Source organism: Salvelinus namaycush, chromosome 4, assembly GCF_016432855.1.
Source record: "Salvelinus namaycush isolate Seneca chromosome 4, SaNama_1.0, whole genome shotgun sequence".
NCBI lineage: Eukaryota > Metazoa > Chordata > Actinopteri > Salmoniformes > Salmonidae > Salvelinus > Salvelinus namaycush.
In genome coordinates this window covers 70397762-70417465 of record NC_052310.1, presented here as the reverse complement: position 1 = coordinate 70417465, position 19704 = coordinate 70397762, and the positions used below count along the sequence as shown (strand labels likewise).

The 19704-nt window shown below is 44.3% G+C and overlaps 1 protein-coding gene across 1 annotated transcript in view; it reads left to right on the top strand.

Annotated features, from left to right (window-relative positions):
- LOC120046783 (myocardin-related transcription factor A-like) overlaps window positions 1–19370 on the top strand; it is a 72193-nt gene extending 52823 nt beyond the window's left edge. The window contains exons 4-7 of the mRNA XM_038992289.1: window positions 15421–15486; window positions 17070–17125; window positions 17494–17569; window positions 18122–19370. Of these exons, the coding sequence (XP_038848217.1) occupies window positions 15421–15486; window positions 17070–17125; window positions 17494–17569; window positions 18122–18390 (467 nt within the window). The 3' untranslated portion in view covers window positions 18391–19370. The remainder of the gene's footprint in view (window positions 1–15420; window positions 15487–17069; window positions 17126–17493; window positions 17570–18121) is intronic.
- Window positions 19371–19704: the final 334 nt, after the last annotated feature.

The following is a 19704-nucleotide window of genomic DNA, read 5'->3' as shown; positions in this document are numbered from 1 at the left end:
TTGAGATCCAGTCTGTTCAGCAATGGATACAGAGACTGACTGAACAGAGAGGTAGTAGGCCTATAGATTGTTGTAAGGGAAGGGCGAGGGCATCCCAGAGTCACAGAACGTCAACACACTTGGTATGCAGTGAATTTCAAGGGAGAAAGAAACCGGAAGGGCAGAAAAAAACACCTGTTTTCGCTGGAGGAATTTTAATGACTGCCTTTATGTTTCCTTGTCACTCCCTTGTTTTGGAATCTGTTTTCTGGACGAACGGCCCATACCGCCGACTTGCTTGTAGCAGTCCCACCCTTAACAGAGCTGGTACACACGCACACGAATGCACACACGTAGATACGTGTATGGAGGGATAGGAGGTTGTGGAAGGTTACTGGTCTGGCTGTGTCTCTCCAGGCGTTCCAGCCTCCTCCTCCTCCTCTTCCTCCTCCCCAGGACGGGGGCGACCCAGCAAGGTGACCTCAGTGGCAGTGCTCGACCGCCCGTACCTTCACGCTTCCCCTGGATGTTTGAGCCAATGAATTACTAAGAACTCCATAAAAATACTATATCCTGCTGAAACAACATAGAAGAGGGTTTCACTGAGGGTGCTGTGTGGCTGTTTCCTTAGCTGAATGCACCCTGGGTAAGATCGCCTTCTTAATGACTGAAATGTCAAAACAAAAATTGGATTGGCAGGGGCCCCGCTTTGCCTCATACAATGTTAGTGGTAGGTGGGAAACACTAGGCCTCAGATAATCTCCTCAATATGCCCAAGTGTGAGGCTTTGTGAGACTATGCCCGAGGGGTCTTCCTTACATGCAGTGGTTCCCAAACTGACTGGTTTTAATATAATACATCAATAAAATCAATTTAGCCTCAAATAAATAATGAAACATGTTCAATTTGGTTTAAATAATGTAAAAACAAAGTGTTGGAGAAGAAAGTGAAAGTGCAATATGTGCCATGTAAGAAAGCTAACGTTTAAGTTCCTTGCTCAAAACATGAGAACATATGAAAGCTGGTGGTTCCTTTTAACATGAGTCTTCAATATTCCCAGGTAAGAAGTTTTAAGTTGTAGTTATTATAGGAATTATAGGACTATTTCTCTCAATACCACTTGTATTTCATTAACCTTTGACTATTGGATGTTCTTATAGGCACTTTAGTATTGCCAGTGTAACAGTATAGCTTCCATCCCTCTCCTCGCTCCTACCTGGGCTCGAACCAGGAACACAACGACAACAGCCACCCTCGATGCAGCGTTACCCATGCAGAGCAAGGGGAACAACTACTACAAGTCTCAGAGCGAGTGACGTTTGAAACGCTATTAGTGCGCACCCCGCTAACTAGCTAGCCATTTCACATCGGTTACACCAGCCTAATCTCGGGAGTTGATAGGCTTGAAGCACAGCAAAGAGCTTCTGGCAAAACGCAGGAAAGTGCTGTTTGAATGAATGCTTACGAGCCTGCTGCTGCCTACCACCGCTCAATCAGACTGCTCTATCAAATCATAGACTTAGTTATAACATAATAACACACAGAAATACGAGCCTTAGAGGTCATTAATATGGTCGAATCCGGAAACTATCATCTCGAAACAAGACGTTTATTTTTTCAGTGAAATAAGGAACCGTTCCGTATTTTATCTAATGGGTGGCACCCATAAGTCTAAATATTTCTGTTACATTGCACAACCTTCAATGTTATGTCATAATTTCGTAAAATTCTGGCAAATTAGGCGGCCCAAACTGTTGCATATACACTGACTCTGCGTGCAATGAACGCAAGAGAAGTGACACAATTTCACCTGGTTAATATTGCCTGCTAACCTGGATTTCTTTTAGCTAAATATGCAGGTTTAAAAATATATACTTCTGTGTATTGATTTTAAGAAAGGCATTGATGTTTATGGTTAGGTACACATTGGAGCAACGATGCGCACCGCATCAATTATATGCAACGCAGGACACGCTCGATAAACTAGTAATATCATCAACTATGTGTAGTTAACTAGTGATTATGATTGATTGATTGTTTTTTATAAGGTAAGTTTAATACTAGCTAGAAACTTACCTTGGCTTCTACTGCATTCACGTAACAGGCAGGCTCCTTGTGGAGTGCAATGTAATCAGGTGGTTAGAGCGTTGGACTAGTTAACTGTAAGGTTGCAAGATTGAATCCCCCGAGCTGACAAGGTAAACATCTGTCGTTCTGCCCCTGAACGAGGCAGTTAACCCACCGTTCCTAGGCCGTCATTGAAACTAAGAATGTGTTCTTAACTGACTTGCCTAGTTAAATAAAGATTAAATAAAGGTGTAAAAAATACCGATTTCCGATTGTTATGAAAACTTGAAATCGGCCCTAATTAATCGGCCATTCCGATTAATCGGTCGACCTCTATATATATATATATATATATATATATATATATATATATATATATATATATATATACACTGCTCAAAAAAATAAAGGGAACACTAAAATAACACATCCTAGATCTGAATGAATGAAATATTCTTATTAAATACTTTTTTCTTTACATAGTTGAATGTGCTGACAACAAAATCACACAAAAATGATCAATGGAAATCAAATTGATCAACCCATGGAGGTCTGGATTTGGAGTCACACTCAAAATTAAAGTGGAAAACCACACTACAGGCTGATCCAACTTTGATGTAATGTCCTTAAAACAAGTCAAAATGAGGCTCAGTAGTGTGTGTGGCCTCCACGTGCCTGTATGACCTCCCTACAACGCCTGGGCATGCTCCTGATGAGGTGGCGGATGGTCTCCTGAGGGATCTCCTCCCAGACCTGGACTAAAGCATCCGCCAACTCCTGGACAGTCTGTGGTGCAACGTGGCGTTGGTGGACGGAGCGAGACATGATGTCCCAGATGTGCTCAATTGGATTCAGGTCTGGGGAACGGGCGAGCCAGTCCATAGCATCAATGCCTTCCTCTTGCAGGAACTGCTGACACACTCCAGCCACATGAGGTCTAGCATTGTCTTGCATTAGGAGGAACCCAGGGCCAACCGCACCAGCATATGGTCTCACAAGGGGTCTGAGGATCTCATCTCGGTACCTAATGGCAGTCAGGCTACCTCTGGCGAGCACATGGAGGGCTGTGCGGCCCCCAAAGAAATGCCACCCCACACCATGACTGACCCACCGCCAAACCGGTCATGCTGGAGGATGTTGCAGGCAGCAGAACGTTCTCCACGGCGTCTCCAGACTCTGTCACGTCTGTCACGTGCTCAGTGTGAACCTGCTTTCATCTGTGAAGAGCACAGGGCGCCAGTGGCGAATTTGCCAATCTTGGTGTTCTCTGGCAAATGCCAAACGTCCTGCACGGTGTTGGGCTGTAAGCACAACCCCCACCTGTGGACGTCGGGCCCTCATACCACCCTCATGGAGTCTGTTTCTGACCGTTTGAGCAGACACATGCACATTTGTGGCCTGCTGGAGGTCATTTTGCAGGGCTCTGGCAGTGCTCCTCCTGCTCCTCCTTGCACAAAGGCGGAGGTAGCGGTCCTGCTGCTGGGTTGTTGCCCTCCTACGGCCTCCTCCATGTCTCCTGATGTACTGGCCTGTCTCCTGGTAGCGCCTCCATGCTCTGGACACTACGCTGACAGACACAGCAAACCTTCTTGCCACAGCTCGCATTGATGTGCCATCCTGGATGAGCTGCACTACCTGAGCCACTTGTGTGGGTTGTAGACTCCGTCTCATGCTACCACTAGAGTGAAAGCACCTCCAGCATTCAAAAGTGACCAAAACATCAGCCAGGAAGCATAGGAACTGAGAAGTGGTCTGTGGTCACCACCTGCAGAACCACTCCTTTATTGGGGGTGTCTTGCTAATTGCCTATAATTTCCACCTGTTGTCTATTCTATTTGCATAACAGCATGTGAAATTTATTGTCAATCAGTGTTGCTTCCTAAGTGGACAGTTTGATTTCACAGAAGTGTGATTGACTTGGAGTTACATTGTGTTGTTTAAGTGTTCCCTTTATTTTTTTGAGAAGTGTATGTATATATATATATAAAAAATTGTAATCAGTCCGGCTTTCAACTTACTCTTGGAAGTTGTAATAGTAGAATGCACAGGGGGCAATTTCGAAATTGGGTAGTGCCATCTCTGTCGCTGTATTCTAGCATGTGATGCAGGAGTTGCCGCAACTCACTGCAAAATGGCATGAGGTATTCCATTGCAGTTGTTCTACTATACAAAGGTTGCAAATCACACGAAGAGCCATAGATACTCAATGTATGAATATGTTCCATCATAGAGTAAAATATACAGTACTGAGAGAAATAGAAAGCCGGTTGTACTTCAAGGTCATTGTCATCACTGATTGGATAAAGTCTCCTGCATTTTAACTATGGATGATGACTCACAAAAACCATTAACATGATCGATCTGTGTTCTAAATGTCTCAAGTAGGTCATCAGAATAACACGTTGTTTATCAACAAAATCCTTTTCTCTGGCGGAAGGCTGGGTCTGTAGGTTGAGCTGTGAATTGGAGGGGGGAGGTACAGTACCCGTCAAAAGTTTGGACGCCTACTCATTCAAGGGTTTTTCTTTATTTGTTCTATTTTCTACATTGTAAAATAATAGTGAAGACATCAAAACTATGAAATAACACATATGGAATCCTGTAGTAACCAATAAAGTGTTAAACAAATCAAAATATATTTTAGATTCTTCAAAGTAGCCACCCTTTGCCTTGACAGCTTTGCACACTCTTGGCATTCTCTCAACCAGCTTCACCTGGAATGCTTTTTCAACAGTCTTGAAGGAGTTCCCACATATGCTGAGCACTTGTTGGCTGCTTTTCCTTCACTCCGCGGTCCAACTCATCCCAAACCATCTCAATTGGGTTGAAGTCGGGTGATTGTGGAGACCAGGTCATCTGATGCAGCACTCCAACACTCTTCTTGGTCAAATAGCCTTTACACAGCCTGCAGGTGTGTTGGGTCATTGTCCTGTTGAAAAACAAATGATAGTCCCACTAAGCGCAAACCAGATGGGATGGCGTATCGCTCCAGAATGCTGTGGTAGCCATGCTGGTTAAGTGTGCCTTGAATTCTAAATATATCAACATCAGTGTCACCAGCAAAGCACCCCCACACCATCGCACCTCCTCCATGCTTCACGGTGGGAACCACACATGCAGAGATCATCCGTTCACCTACTCTGCGTCTCACAAAGACACCCTGTTTGGAACCAAAAATCTCCAATTTGGACTCATCAGACCAAAGGAAATTTTCCACCGGTCTAATGTCCATTGCTCGTATTTCTTGGCCCAAGCAAGTCTTCATCTTATTGGTGTTTTAGTCGTGGTTTCTTTGCAGCAAATCGACCATGAAGGCCTGATTCACGCAGTCTCCTCTGAACAGTTGATGTTGAGATATGTCTGTTATTGAACTCTGTGAAGAATTTATTTGGGCTGCAATTTCTGAGGCTGATTACTCTAATAAACTTATCCTCTGCAGCAGAGGTAACTCTGGTTCTTCCTTTCCTGTGGTGGTCCTCATGAGAGCCAGTTCCATCATAGCTTGATAGTTTTTGCAACTGCACTTGAAGAACCTTTCGAAGTTCTTGAAATTATCTGGATTGACTGACCTTCATGTCTTTAAAGTAATGATGGACTGTCGTTTCTTTTTGCTTATTTGAGCTGTTCCTGCCATAATATGGACTTAGCCATATTTGGTAAAAGACCATCTTCTATATACAGTTGAAGTAGGAAGTTTACATACACTTAGGTTGGAGTCATTGAAAATCGTTTTTCAACCACTCCACAAATTTCTTGTAAACAAACTATAGTTTTGGCAAGTTGGTTAGGACATCTATTTTGTGCATGACACAAGTAATTTTCCCAACAATTGTTTACAGACAGATTGTTTTCACTTATTCACAGTATCACAATTCCAGTGAGTCAGAAGTTTACATATACTAAGTTGACTGTGCCTTTAAACAGCTTGGAAAATTCCAGAAAATGATGTCATGGCTTTAGAAGCTTCTGATAGGCTAATTGACATAATTTGAGCCAATTGGTCGTGTACCTGTGGATGTATTTCAAGGTCTACATTCAAACTCAGTGCCTCTTTGCTTGACATCAAAAGAAATCAGCCAAGACCTCAGATTTTTTTTTTTGTAAACCTCCACAAGACTGGTTCGTCCTTGGGAGCAATTTCCAAACGCCTGAAGGTACCACATCTGTAAAAACAATAGTATGCAAGTATAAACACCATGGGACCACGCAGCCGTCATACTGCTCAGGAAGGAGACGTGTTCTGTCTCCTAGAGATGAACGCACTTTGGTGCGAAAATTGCAAATCAATCCCAGAACAACAGCAAAGGACCTTGTGAAGATGCTGGAGGAAACGGGTACAAAAGTATTTATATCCACAGTAAAACGAGACCTATATCGACATAACCAGAAAGGCCTCTCAGCAAGGACTGCTCCAAAACCGCCATAAAAAAAGCCAGACTTTGCAACTGCACATGGGGACAAAGATCATACTTTTTGGAGAAATGTCCTCTGGTCTGATGAAACAAAAATAGAACTGTTTGGCCATAATGACCATCGTTATGTTTGGAGGAAAAAGGGGGAGGCTTGCAAGCCGAAGAACACCATCCCAACACCATTGTGCGGGTGCTTTGCTCCAGGAGGGACTGGTGCACTTCACAAAATAGATGGAATCATGAGGGAGGAAAGTTATGTGGATATATTGAAGCAACATCTCAAGACATCAGTCAGGAAGTTAAAGCTTGGTCGCAAATGGGTCTTCCAAATGGACAATGACCCCAAGCATGCTTCCAAATTTGTGGCAAAATGGCAACAAAGTCAAGGTATTGGAGTGGCCATCACAAAGCCCTGCCTGACCTCAATCCTATAGAAAATTTGTGTCCAGAACTGAAAAAATGTGTGCGAGCAAGGAGGCCTACAAACCTGACTCAGTTACACCAGCTCTGTCAGGAGGAATGGGCCAAAATTCACCCAGCTTATTGTGGGAAGCTTGTGGAAGGCTACCTGTAACGTTTGACCCAAGTTAAACATTTTAAAGGCAGTGCTACCAAATACTAATTGAGTGCATGTAAACTTCTGACCCACTGGGAATGTGATGAAAGAAATAAAAGCTGAAGTAAATCATTCTCTCTACTATTATTCTGACATTTCACATTCTTAAAATAAAGTGGTGATCCTAACTGACCTAAGACAGGGAATTTTTACTCTGATTATATGTCAGGAATTGTGAAAAACTGAGTTTAAATGTATTTGGGTAAGGTGTATGTAAACTTCTGACTTCAACTGTACCACCTCTACCTTGTCACATCACAACTGATTGGCTCAAACGCATTAAGAAGGAAAGAATTCCACAAAAAAACTTTTACCAAAACACACTTGTTAATTTAAATGCATTCCAGGTGACTAGCTCATGAAGCTGGTTGAGAGAATGCCAAGAGTGTGCAAAGCTGTCATCAAGGCAAAGGATGGCTACTTTGAAGAATCTAAAATCTATATTGTATAACACTTTTTTGGTTCCTACATGATTTCACTACAGCATTCCACGCTGCATCCCGCTGCTGGCTTGCTTCAGAAGTTAAGCATGGTTGGTCCTGGTCGGTCCCTGGATGGGAGATCCAGATGCTGCTGGAAGTGGTGTTGGAGAGCCAGTAGGATGCACCCGTTCCTCTGGTCAAAAAAATATCCCAATGCCCCAGGGCAGTGATTGGGGACATTGCCCTGTGCAGGGTTCCGTCTTTCGGATGGGACGTTAAACGGCTGTCTGACTGTGGTCACTAAAGATCCCATGGCACTTATTGAAGGAGTAGGTGTTCTAACCCCGTTGTCCTGGCTAAATTCCTAATCTGTCCCTCATACCATCACAGTCACCTAATCATCCCCAGTTTACAATTGTCTCATTCATTCCCCTCCTCTCCCCTGTAACTATTCCCCAGGTTGTTGCTGTAAATGACAATGTGTTCCCAGTAAACTTACCTGGCAAAATATTTTTGGGTTCTTTTTAAAATTTATTTCATTGTTTCGATGTCTTCACTATTATTCTACAATGTAGAAAATAGTAAACATTAAGAAAAACCCTTGACACGGTGTGTCAACTTTTGAATGGTACAGTACTGTATGTGGGCAGAGATTCAGATTGTAACTGTGAATGAATGGTAACAGCTGCGCGGGAGAACTCTATCACTAACACCACCACATGCGCGCGCGTGTCGTGACTGAGGAGCCGCAAGCAGAGCAGTCTCTCTCTGGGCTCGCCTCTGCTGCTGCCCTCCTTTTTCTCTCATCCCTCGTTCTCTCTCTTTTTCATCTTTGGCTTTACCCTGTCCATTTACACCGTCTCATTGGACACCTTTGTAGAGCAGCTCTATCGTTTCTAGCTGACTGTCACAACGAGAGAAAACGAGGGAAGGATGGAGAGACAGAGAAGAAAGTAGACGTTCTGACCTGGAAGACAGAAGACTGCACAAGCTTTCTTGAATCGAATCACCCCCTTTTTTGATAGAATTTTCAAGCTACTTTTTCTTAAATTCTGACTGTGCTTGTCAAAGGTTGATTATCTGGACAAGCAATGAATAAGACTAACGTCTTCTCCCTGCCTCGGCGTAGGTGAAAGGAAAGCCAATACGATCTTGATTTCGTCTATTGCAGACGAGACCTCTTTTTAGAGACCCGCCTGCCTTTAGCTCCATATCGGTGGCCACCGCTATATCAGCGTCCATTCAAGACTTGAACGACGACACCGCTTTATGAAAATTAAATGTTTACCAAGATAATTAATAGCAAGTCTAAATAATAATGCTGGACACCAACCACTTCCTGTCCTTTGAGCCCGCCCCCTTGGACTATGTCCCAATGGGGGAAGAGCTGGACAAGCAGGACTTGAGGATGGACTACGAGAGACATACTTATCACAGCCTAAAAAAAGGTGGGCGGGGTTAGAATACTAAAAGAAGGTGGGTGGGTGGGGTTAGAAGACTAAAAGAAGGTAGGTGGGTGGGTGGGAGGGGTTAGAAGACTAAAATAAGGTGGGTGGGTGGGGTTAGAAGACTAAAAGAAGGTGGGTGGGTGGGGTTAGACGACTAAAAGAAGGTGGGTGGGTGGGGTTAGAAGACTAAAATAAGGTGGGTGGGTGGGGTTAGAAGACTAAAAGAAGGTGGGTGGGTGGGGTTAGAAGACTAAAAGAAGGTGGGTGGGTGGGGTTAGAAGACTAAAATAAGGTGGGTGGGTGGGGTTAGAAGACTAAAATAAGGTGGGTGGGAGGGGTTAGACGACTAAAAGAAGGTGGGTGGGAGGGGTTAGACGACTAAAAGAAGGTGGGTGGGTGGGGTTAGACGACTAAAAGAAGGTGGGTGGGTGGGGTTAAACTAAAAGGTGGGTGGGTGGGGTTAGACGACTAAAAGAAGGTGGGTGGGAGGGGTTAGACGACTAAAAGAAGGTGGGTGGGTGGGGTTAGACGACTAAAAGAAGGTGGGTGGGTGGGGTTAGAAGACTAAAAGAAGGTGGGTGGGAGGGGTTAGACGACTAAAAGAAGGTGGGTGGGAGGGGTTAGACGACTAAAAGAAGGTGGGTGGGTGGGGTTAGACGACTAAAAGAAGGTGGGTGGGTGGGGTTAAACTAAAAGGTGGGTGGGTGGGGTTAGACGACTAAAAGAAGGTGGGTGGGGTTAGACGACTAAAAGAAGGTGGGTGGGTGGGGTTAGACGACTAAAAGAAGGTGGGTGGGGTTAGAAGACTAAAAGAAGGTGGGTGGGTGGATGGGGTTAGATGACTAAAAGAAGGTGGGTGGGTGGGGTTAGACGACTAAAAGAAGGTGGGTGGGTGGGGTTAAACTAAAAGGTGGGTGGGTGGGGTTAGACGACTAAAAGAAGGTGGGTGGAGTTAGACAACTAAAGAAGGTGGGTGGGTGGGGTTAGAAGACTAAAGAAGGTGGGTGGGGTTAGACGACTAAAGAAGGTGGGTGGGTGGGGTTAGAAGACTAAAAGAAGGTGGGTGGGTGGGGTTAGACTAAATAAGGTGGGTGGGTGGGGTTAGACGACTAAAAGAAGGTGGGTGGGAGGGGTTAGAAGACTAAAGAAGGTGGGTGGGTGGGGTTAGACGACTAAAAGAAGGTGGGTGGGTGGGGTTAGACGACTAAAAGAAGGTGGGTGGGTGGGGTTAGAAGACTAAAAGAAGGTGGGTGGGTGGGGTTAGAAGACTAAAAGAAGGTGGGTGGGTGGGGTTAGACGACTAAAAGAAGGTGGGTGGGTGGGGTTAGACGACTAAAATAAGGTGGGTGGGTGGGGTTAGACGACTAAAAGAAGGTGGGTGGGTGGGGTTAGAAGACTAAAAGAAGGTGGGTGGGTGGGGTTAGAAGACTAAAAGAAGGTGGGTGGGTGGGGTTAGAAGACTAAAAGAAGGTGGGTGGGTGGGGTTAGAAGACTAAAAGAAGGTGGGTGGGTGGGGTTAGAAGACTAAAAGAAGGTGGGTGGGTGGGTTAGACGACTAAAAGAAGGTGGGTGGGAGGGGTTAGACGACTAAAAGAAGGTGGGTGGGTGGGGTTAGACGACTAAAAGAAGGTGGGTGGGTGGGGTTAGACGACTAAAAGAAGGTGGGTGGGTGGGGTTAGAAGACTAAAAGAAGGTGGGTGGGTGGGGTTAGAAGACTAAAAGAAGGTGGGTGGGTGGGGTTAGAAGACTAAAAGAAGGTGGGTGGGAGGGGTTAGACGACTAAAAGAAGGTGGGTGGGTGGGGTTAGACGACTAAAAGAAGGTGGGTGGGTGGGGTTAGACGACTAAAAGAAGGTGGGTGGGTGGGGTTAGAAGACTAAAAGAAGGTGGGTGGGAGGGGTTAGACGACTAAAAGAAGGTGGGTGGGTGGGGTTAGACGACTAAAAGAAGGTGGGTGGGTGGGGTTAGACGACTAAAAGAAGGTGGGTGGGGTTAGAAGACTAAAAGAAGGTGGGTGGGTGGGGTTAGAAGACTAAAAGAAGGTGGGTGGGTGGGGTTAGAAGACACTCAGTGGAAAGGGGAGATGTGATTTGTGTGTTTGTCATTTTAGATGTAGGCTTCCCCAAGATGTTATAATTCACAAGTGTATTGTCTAGCACAAGCTTTGGGTTTGGTTCTGTATGGTGACCAGACTTCTGTCAAGCTTCATCCATCCTCTTCTTGATCCTTTTTTATTGATCCGTGTCGTGAAGTCATTGGCTTCGGCCATTCCTCATATATCTCCCTGGTTGTGGTGTGTAATGATCAAGCTAATGTCCAAATGGTGAGGTCATTGGATGATTACTGTGCTTTCCAAATAGAACTGTTCCAATGGCCATGCCAAGTGTTCGGCCATGCCAAGTGTGTGTGCGCATGTGAGTTCATAAGGGAGACTTCTAGGTGTGTGTGTGTGTGTGTGTGTGTGTGTGTGTGTGTGTGTGTGTGTGTGTGTGTGGGGGCAAGGGGAAGATATACCTAGTCAGTTGCAGAACTGAATGCATTCAACTGAAATGTGTCTTGTGCATTGAACCCAACCCCTCTGAATCAGAGAGGTGTCGGGGGTGCCTTATTCAACGTCATCTGCGTTCTGGGAACAGTTGTTGTTGGGGCTTAATTGCCTTGCTCAAGGGCAGAATGTCAGATTTGGGGATTTGAACCAGCAACATTTTGGTTACTGGCTCAACGGTCTTAACCGTGTGTGTGTGTGTGTGTGTGTGTGTGTGTGTGTGTGTGTGTGTGTGTGTGTGTGTGTGTGTGTGTACGCACGCACGCACGCACAGTAGGTGTGGGCTATGCTGTGCCAGGTCTGGAGGCCCTTTGGGGACAGTGGCAGACATATTTAACTAGACCTAATGACACATGAGCACACTGTTGGCCCTCCTCCCTGTTCTTTTGTCTCTTTTTTCTCTCTCACACTCTCTGCATTCTCTCTCATCTTTCTTCTCTCTCTCAATTCAATTTAAGGGGCTTTGTTGGCGTGGGAAACATATGTTAACATTGCCGAAGCAAGTGAAATAGATAATAAACATAAGTGAAATTAACAATTCAAATTTACTGTAAACATTACACTCAGAAGTTCCAAAATAATAGACATTTCAAATGCCAAATTTTGTCTATATAGAGTGTTGTAGCAGTGTGCAAATAGTTAAAGTACTAAAGGGAAAATAAATATGGGTTGTATTTACAATGGTGTTTTGTTATCAACTGGTTGCCCTTTTCTTGTGGCAACAGGTCACAAATCTTGGCGCTGTGATTGCACACTGTGGTATTTCACCCAGTAGATATGGGAGTTTATCAAACTTGGGTTTGTTTCGAATTCTTTGTGGATCTGTGTAATCTGAGGTAAATATGTGTCTCTAATATGGTCATACATTTGGCAGGAGGTTAGGAAGTGCAGCTCAGTTTCCACCTAATTTTGTGGGCAGTGTGCACATAGCCTGTCTTCTCTTGAGAGCCAGGTATACGGCGACCTTTCTAAATAGCAAGGCTATGCTCACTGGGTCTGTACATAGTCAGAGCTTTCCTTAAGTTCGGGTCAGTCACAGAGGTCAGGTATTCTGCCACTGTACTCTCTGTTTAGGGCCAAATAGCATTCTAGTTTGCTCTCTCTCTGCATTCTCTCTATTCTCTCTCTCATCTTTCTTCTCTCTATTATCTCTCTCATCTTCTCTCTCTCTCTGAATTCTCTCTCTCTATCCTCTCTCTCATCTTTCTTCTCTCTCTCTGCATTCTCTTATTTTTATTCTCTCAATTCAATTCAATTTAATGGCTTTATTGGCATGGGAAACATGTTAACATTGCCAAAGCAAGTGAAGTAGATAATAAACTAAAGTAAAATAAACAATACAAATGAACATTAAACATTACACTCACAAAAGTTGTAAAATAATATACATATCACATCAAATATCACATGTGCAAATAGTTAAAGTACAAAAGGGAAAATAAATATAAATATGGGTTGTACTCTCTCTGCATTCTCTCCCTCTCAACTTCTCTCGCTCTCTCTCTGCATTCTCTCTTATCTTTCTCTCTCTCACTCTCTCTCTGCATTCTCTCCCTCTCAACTTCTCTCTCTGCATTCTCTCATCTTTCTCTCTCTTGCTCTCTCTCTGCATTCTCTCCCTCTCAACTTCTCTCCCTCTCTCTGCATTCTCTCCCTCTCAACTTCTCTCGCTCTCTCTCTGCATTCTCTCTTATCTTTCTCTCTCGCTCTCTCTCTGCATTCTCTCCCTCTCAACTTCTCTCTCTGCATTCTCTCCCTCTCAACTTCTCTCGCTCTCTCTCTGCATTCTCTCTTATCTTTCTCTCTCTCGCTTTCTCTCTCATCTTCTCTCTCTTCTCTCCTTATTCTTCTCTCCTCTCTAACTGTGGATGCCTGGGGCCTGTATTCTAATAAATAGTCTTCTCCTCGTCCTACTTCCTCCGTGACTACAGCAGATCCAGAGGGATCTTCATGGTGGAACTTACAACTGTGCCCCTTGCTTTCAGATGTCAGTGGTCCAGAAGGAATGACGACATGGATGGAAAGGAGAGGTGTGGAAGAGTATTTAGATTTTGGTCTGGACTGAAGGGACAGGGAAGCAGGACACTCACTTACACTTCTCTTGAAAGGACACAGGCTATCTCGTGTCACTCAAACACAAAGTAGTTTAGGTGGTTAGGTGTCAGCAATGGTGGAAAAAGTACCCAATTGTCATACTTGAGTAAAAGTAAAGATATCAAAATATAAAATTACTCAGTCACCCAGTAAAATACTATTTGAGTAAAAATCTAAAAGTATTTGGTTTTAAATATACTTAAGTATCAAAAGTAAATGTACTTACTAAATATACTTATTTATCAAAAGTATAAATCATTTCAAATTCCCTATATTAAGCAAACCAGATGGCACCGTTTTCTTGTTTTATTTATTTATAGATAGCCAGAGGCACACTCCAACACTCAGACATAATTTACAAACGAAGCATTTGTGTTTAGTGAGTCTGCCAGATCAGAGGCAGTAGTCATGGCCAGGGATGTTCTTTTGATGAGTGTGAATTGGACCATTTGTCTGTCCTGCTAAGCATTTCAAAATGTAACAAGTACTTTTGGTTGTCAGGGAAAATGTATGACGTAAAAAATACATTATTTTCTTTCGGAATGTAGTACAGTAAAAGTTGTAAAAAAGATGAATAGTAAAGTACAGATACCCCAAAAAACTACTTATGTAGTACTTAAAAGTATTTTTAAGTACTTTACACCACTGGGGGTCAGGTCAGTTGTTCTGACTGGAAGACTGATAAGGACCTGCTTACTTCCCTTAATTGTTGCAAGACTTGCATTACCAACAATTCTTTCTGCGTTCTTTACATTGATACCATAGCTTGGCTTGATAATACAGGCTGCTGCGAGGAATGCATAGTAATAGGTCGACCTAAGAATGGCAGTGGTAAAACAGTCTGCTGACAGAATTACCGCCTGCATCTCTCGCTCTCTCTCTCGCTCTCCCTTTATCTTTCTTTTGCTCTCTCTATCTCCCCCCTATCTCTCTCTTTCGCTCTCTCTAGCTCCCCCCTATCTCTCTCTTGCTCCCTCTAGCTCCCCCCTATCTCTCTCTTTCGCTCTCTCTAGCTCCCCCTTATCTCTCTCTCGCTCCCTCTAGCTCCCCTCTATCTCTCTCTTTCGCTCTCTCTTGCTCCCCCCTGTCTATCTCTGAAGTAGATAATACAAAAAGTGAAATAAACAAGAAAAAATTGCAGTAAACATTCCAAAAGAATAAAGACATTTTGAATGTCTTTGTCTATATACAGTGTTGTAACGATGTGCAAATGGTTAAAGTACAAAAGGGAAAATAAATAAACATAAATATAGGTTGTATGTACAATGGTGTTTGTTCTTCACTGGTTTCCCTTTTCTTGTGGCAACAGGTCACAAATCTTGCTGCTGTGATGGCACACTGTGGTATTTCACCCAGTAGATAAAGGAGTTTATCACAATGGGTTTGTTTTCAAATTCTTTGTGGATCTGTGTAATCTCTCTCTCCCTTTATCTTCCTCTCTATCTCTCGTTTGCGCTCTCTCACAGACACACATACATTCTGTGTGGGTTTTTATAAGCGCACTGCGCAATCAACAACCGAGAGTTTAGAAACAGGAAGTTTGTAATAAATGCCACCATACTCCACCCTCCCTTTGCCCTCTGCCACAGCTTTTTTTAAGAGTGAGGGAGGAAACGAAAGAGAATGAAAGAACGAGGGAGTGGGTTCTGTCCATTGAGTCCTGCTCTAGCTGTCTACTCCAGTGTTTGTTGACACAACGATACCCTCTCTGCCGTGCGGATGGACGGTTCAGTGTAGGATGGCAGTCTGGGCCTGAAACTCTGGTTTTGAAGAGGTGGTTGTTTCCATGCTGGCAGTTGCTGACTCTCCTCTATCCCTCTCTCTCTGTTGTCATGCAGTCCTCCAGCTCAAACTACAGCAGAGACGCACCCGGGAGGAGCTGGTCAGCCAAGGGATCATGCCACGTAAGTAGTGCCCAAACTCTCTATTCTTATCTCTAGAGTCTAGGCCAGCAAATATAATACAATGTCACCCTCTGCATTCTTGACCAGCACAGTGTCTGTTCCTGGTCCCCATGGACTGACAGGCCTGTTCTGTTCTGTTGTAATTTGCATTGTGTTGTTGTAATTTGTGTTATGTTCTGTGGTGGTGGTGTTGTTATCAAGTGGGCCAGCCAGCTTCCCCTTCTGTGTCCACTTCCTGTTATGTGTTCTCTTCAGTAGCTGAAGAGACTAAGGAGACTCAGTGTTCAGCTGTTGATAGGAGGAAGTGCATGGGCTACTTCTTACAGGAGAGAGGCACTGATTGTGTTGCGTCGTGCCTAAGAACAGCCCTTACCTGTGGTATATTTGCAATCAGTGCTTCTCTCCTGCATACCACACCCCCTCAGGCCTTATTGTTTACGTGTCTAACCTGGCCATAAGATGGGCCTCTCTCTCCCCTGTGCTCCCAGTCTTATTACACAACAACAACGGGCCAGGAGAACTAGGTGTCTCTACGGTGGCCTGGCTCAGACATACAGGACTTGATTCCAGATTAGTCCAGATTACTGAGGGTCAGGTTGTCTTCTTGTGGAGGAGGAGGCATTACCAACCAGCCTTTTAAAAGGGACTTCTTATGACCATGGCCCAAAGCTATAGCAGAACTGCTTTACCGCCAAGGCTCTGTAGAGTTAATAGACCGTAATGTGCTCATGCCATGGATTTACAGTCGCAGTGCAGTTGGTGCTATAAAGCAGACTGAATTACAGAGAAGGCTGGATCCTCCATGATCCATTTGCATGTATTTGTAGGCAAAAGTCGTCTTGATTTGATTAGTTACATCACAGGAATCCCAGGCCAATATTTAGGCCTGCCAGTCTGCGACCCTCCTAGTTGACCTTCCGTAAGCCAGCATTGCGTCCCTCAATAAACACGCACACACACAGCAGGGCCAGACGTCACTGTTTGACAGTTGAGCTGATTTAAGGCTTCACATTGGGCAAAAGGTGATGATGAAATCTCCAGTGTCCCTCCAACATCCTCTTCAACCATCCAGTGTGTGTGTGTTGGTGTGCACGTCTTTGTGTTTTCCAACTTCTGAATGATGTGACACACAGGGGCATGCTGAAGACCCATACAGTTGAAGAGAGTGATAAGTGTAGAAAGTCCCTCTCTCAGAAAGTCATCCCATCACTCTTCTCTCAGCTCTCACATGTCCTCCTTAAATTTCCTGGCTGTGCTGTAATTCACATCTTTATTGATAGTTCTATGGGTTTTCATGCGTACACCTCTCTTATACTATAGCAAGCCGTTCCTCCTTCACTGTTCTGCTGAAACAGGTCACTCACTAGTCAAGACAAAAACATACTGTTCTGTTTTCTGTTCTTACTGTTTGGTGGATAGAACTCCAGTGACTTTTTCATATAGAGAGTTCTGCTTTGTGTGTGTTCCTCAGTATCAGCTCTCACACTGTCTCCACTAGTGCTTTGCGCTGTACTCATTTGTTGGAGTTTTCATTCACGGTCGTTCCCTCTCCTTTATTGTTTTCTCTCTTTCCCTCACCACAGCACTGAAGAGTCCGGCGGCCTTCCACGAGCAGCGGAGGAATCTGGAGAGAGCCAGGGTAAGTCTAGTAGTCTCTCCAGCACTTTTTCTCTTTTTAGTTCAACAAGTGCAGTCTTTGTTGAAGTGCATCCTCTCCCTCTCTCTCTCGCTTCTTTCTCCATCTCCTGTCCCTCTCCTCCCTCTCCTGTCCCTTTCTCCCTCCCTCTCCTGTCCCTTTCTCCCTCCCTCTCCTGTCCCTTTCTCCCTCCCTCTCCTGTCCCTTTCTCCCTTCCTCTCCTGTCCCTTTCTCCCTTCCTCTCCTGTCCCTTTCTCCCTCCCTCTCCTGTCCCTTTTTTTCCATCTCCTGTTCCTTTCCTCTTCTCCCCCCTCTCTCCCTTTGTATCTCTCCCCTCTCTCCTCTCATCCATCTCTCCTCCTCTCTTCCAGACTGAGGACTATCTGAAGAGGAAGATCAGGAGTCGTCCTGAGCGCTCAGAGCTGGTCAGGATGCACATACTGGAGGGTGAGTCACAGCGCCCCCTCGCTGATCACCACAGAACTACACCCCCACACACTACTTCTCTAGAGGCAGTGAGCCAAATATACCACATCTGTTTGTGCTGATCTACACTGAACAAAAATGAAAACGCAACGTGTAAAGTCTTGATCCCAGAAATGTTCCATACACACACAAACCTTATTTCCCAAAACATATGGAAAAAATGTGTTTACATTCCTCCTTTGCCAAGATAATCCATCCACCTGACAGGTGTGGCATATCAAGAATCTGATTAAACAGCATGATCATTACACAGGTGCACCTTGTGCTGGGGACAATAAAAGGCTATTCTAAAATGTGCAGTTTTGTCACACAACACTGCCACAGATTTCTCAAGTTTTGAGGGAGCGTGCAATTGGCATGCTGATTGCAGGAATGTCCACCAGAGCTGCTGCCAGAGAATGTAATGTTAATTTCTCTACCATAAGCTGCCTCCAATGTCGTTTTAGAGAATTTAGCAGTACATCTAACCGGCCTAATACCGTGTGTTTTTGTTCCTCTTCTCTCTTCACACAGAGACGTCAGCGGAGCCGTCTCTGCAGGCCAAGCAGCTGCAGCTGAAGAGGGCCAGGCTGGCTGATGACCTTAATGATAAGATCTCCCACAGACCTGGTCCTATAGAGCTCATCCACAAGAACATCCTGCCTGTAGACCTGGACTGTCCTCTGCAGCACTCACTACTGGGTATGAACACACACTGTACACTGCAATACACACACACAGAATGTCCACTGAAACACTCACTTCTGTTCTTGGTATGTACCCATTCTTATTGTCCAGTGTAACATACATTACAGATCAAGTATACAACACTACTTGTCATTGCAACACTTTACTGGGTACATACACAATATAAGTTCCAGTATGTACACAACAACACCTTAGTCAACTGGGTAGGAGCGTCCTTCCTGTGCACAGTCCACTGCAACATGTTTACTGGCCAGGTGAAGTAGTCCCTCACTCAGACAAATTTACCCAACCACTCCCAAACTCCCTTCAATTAGTCACTGTTCATGGTTCACGTTCAAATGTTCCTCAAATGTTATCATTGCAATACATCAATTTCACAATACTGGACTGGTGTGGGGACATTGTTATTGCTAAATCCTTGTGCTGGAGAGACTGTGACCACTTCCATCATTAGTAATTCTGGTTTGGCCATCGCCTCTTTTTGTATTGCCAATTACTATTCCCTCTGTATGAAATACAGTTGATGTTTGTTGTAGTGAGACTCAACCTCACAACTAATCAACCTGTTGTTGTAGTGAGACTCAACCTCACAACTAATCAACCTGTTGTTGTAGTGAGACTCAACCTCACAACTAATCAACCTGTTGTTGTAGTGAGACTCAACCTCACAACTAATCAACCTGTTGTTGTAGTGAGACTCAACCTCACAACTAATCAACCTGTTGTTGTAGTGAGACTCAACCTCACAACTAATCAACCTGTTGTTGTAGTGAGACTCAACCTCACAACTAATCAACCTGTTGTTGTAGTGAGACTCAACCTCACAACTAATCAACCTGTTGTTGTAGTGAGACTCAACCTCACAACTAATCAACCTGTTGTTGTAGTGAGACTCAACCTCACAACTAATCAACCTGTTGTTGTAGTGAGACTCAACCTCACAACTAATCAACCTGTTGTTGTAGTGAGACTCAACCTCACAACTAATCAACCTGTTGTTGTAGTGAGACTCAACCTCACAACTAATCAACCTGTTGTTGTAGTGAGACTCAACCTCACAACTAATCAACCTGTTGTTGTAGGGAGACTCAACCTCACAACTAATCAACCTGTTGTTGTAGTGAGACTCAACCTCACAACTATCAACCTGTTGTTGTAGTGAGACTCAACCTCACAACTAATCAACCTGTTGTTGTAGTGAGACTCAACCTCACAACTAATCAACCTGTTGTTGTAGTGAGACTCAACCTCACAACTAATCAACCTGTTGTTGTAGTGAGACTCAACCTCACAACTAATCAACCTGTTGTTGTAGTGAGACTCAACCTCACACTAATCAACCTGTTGTTGTAGTGAGACTCAACCTCACAACTAATCAACCTGTTGTTGTAGTGAGACTCAACCTCACA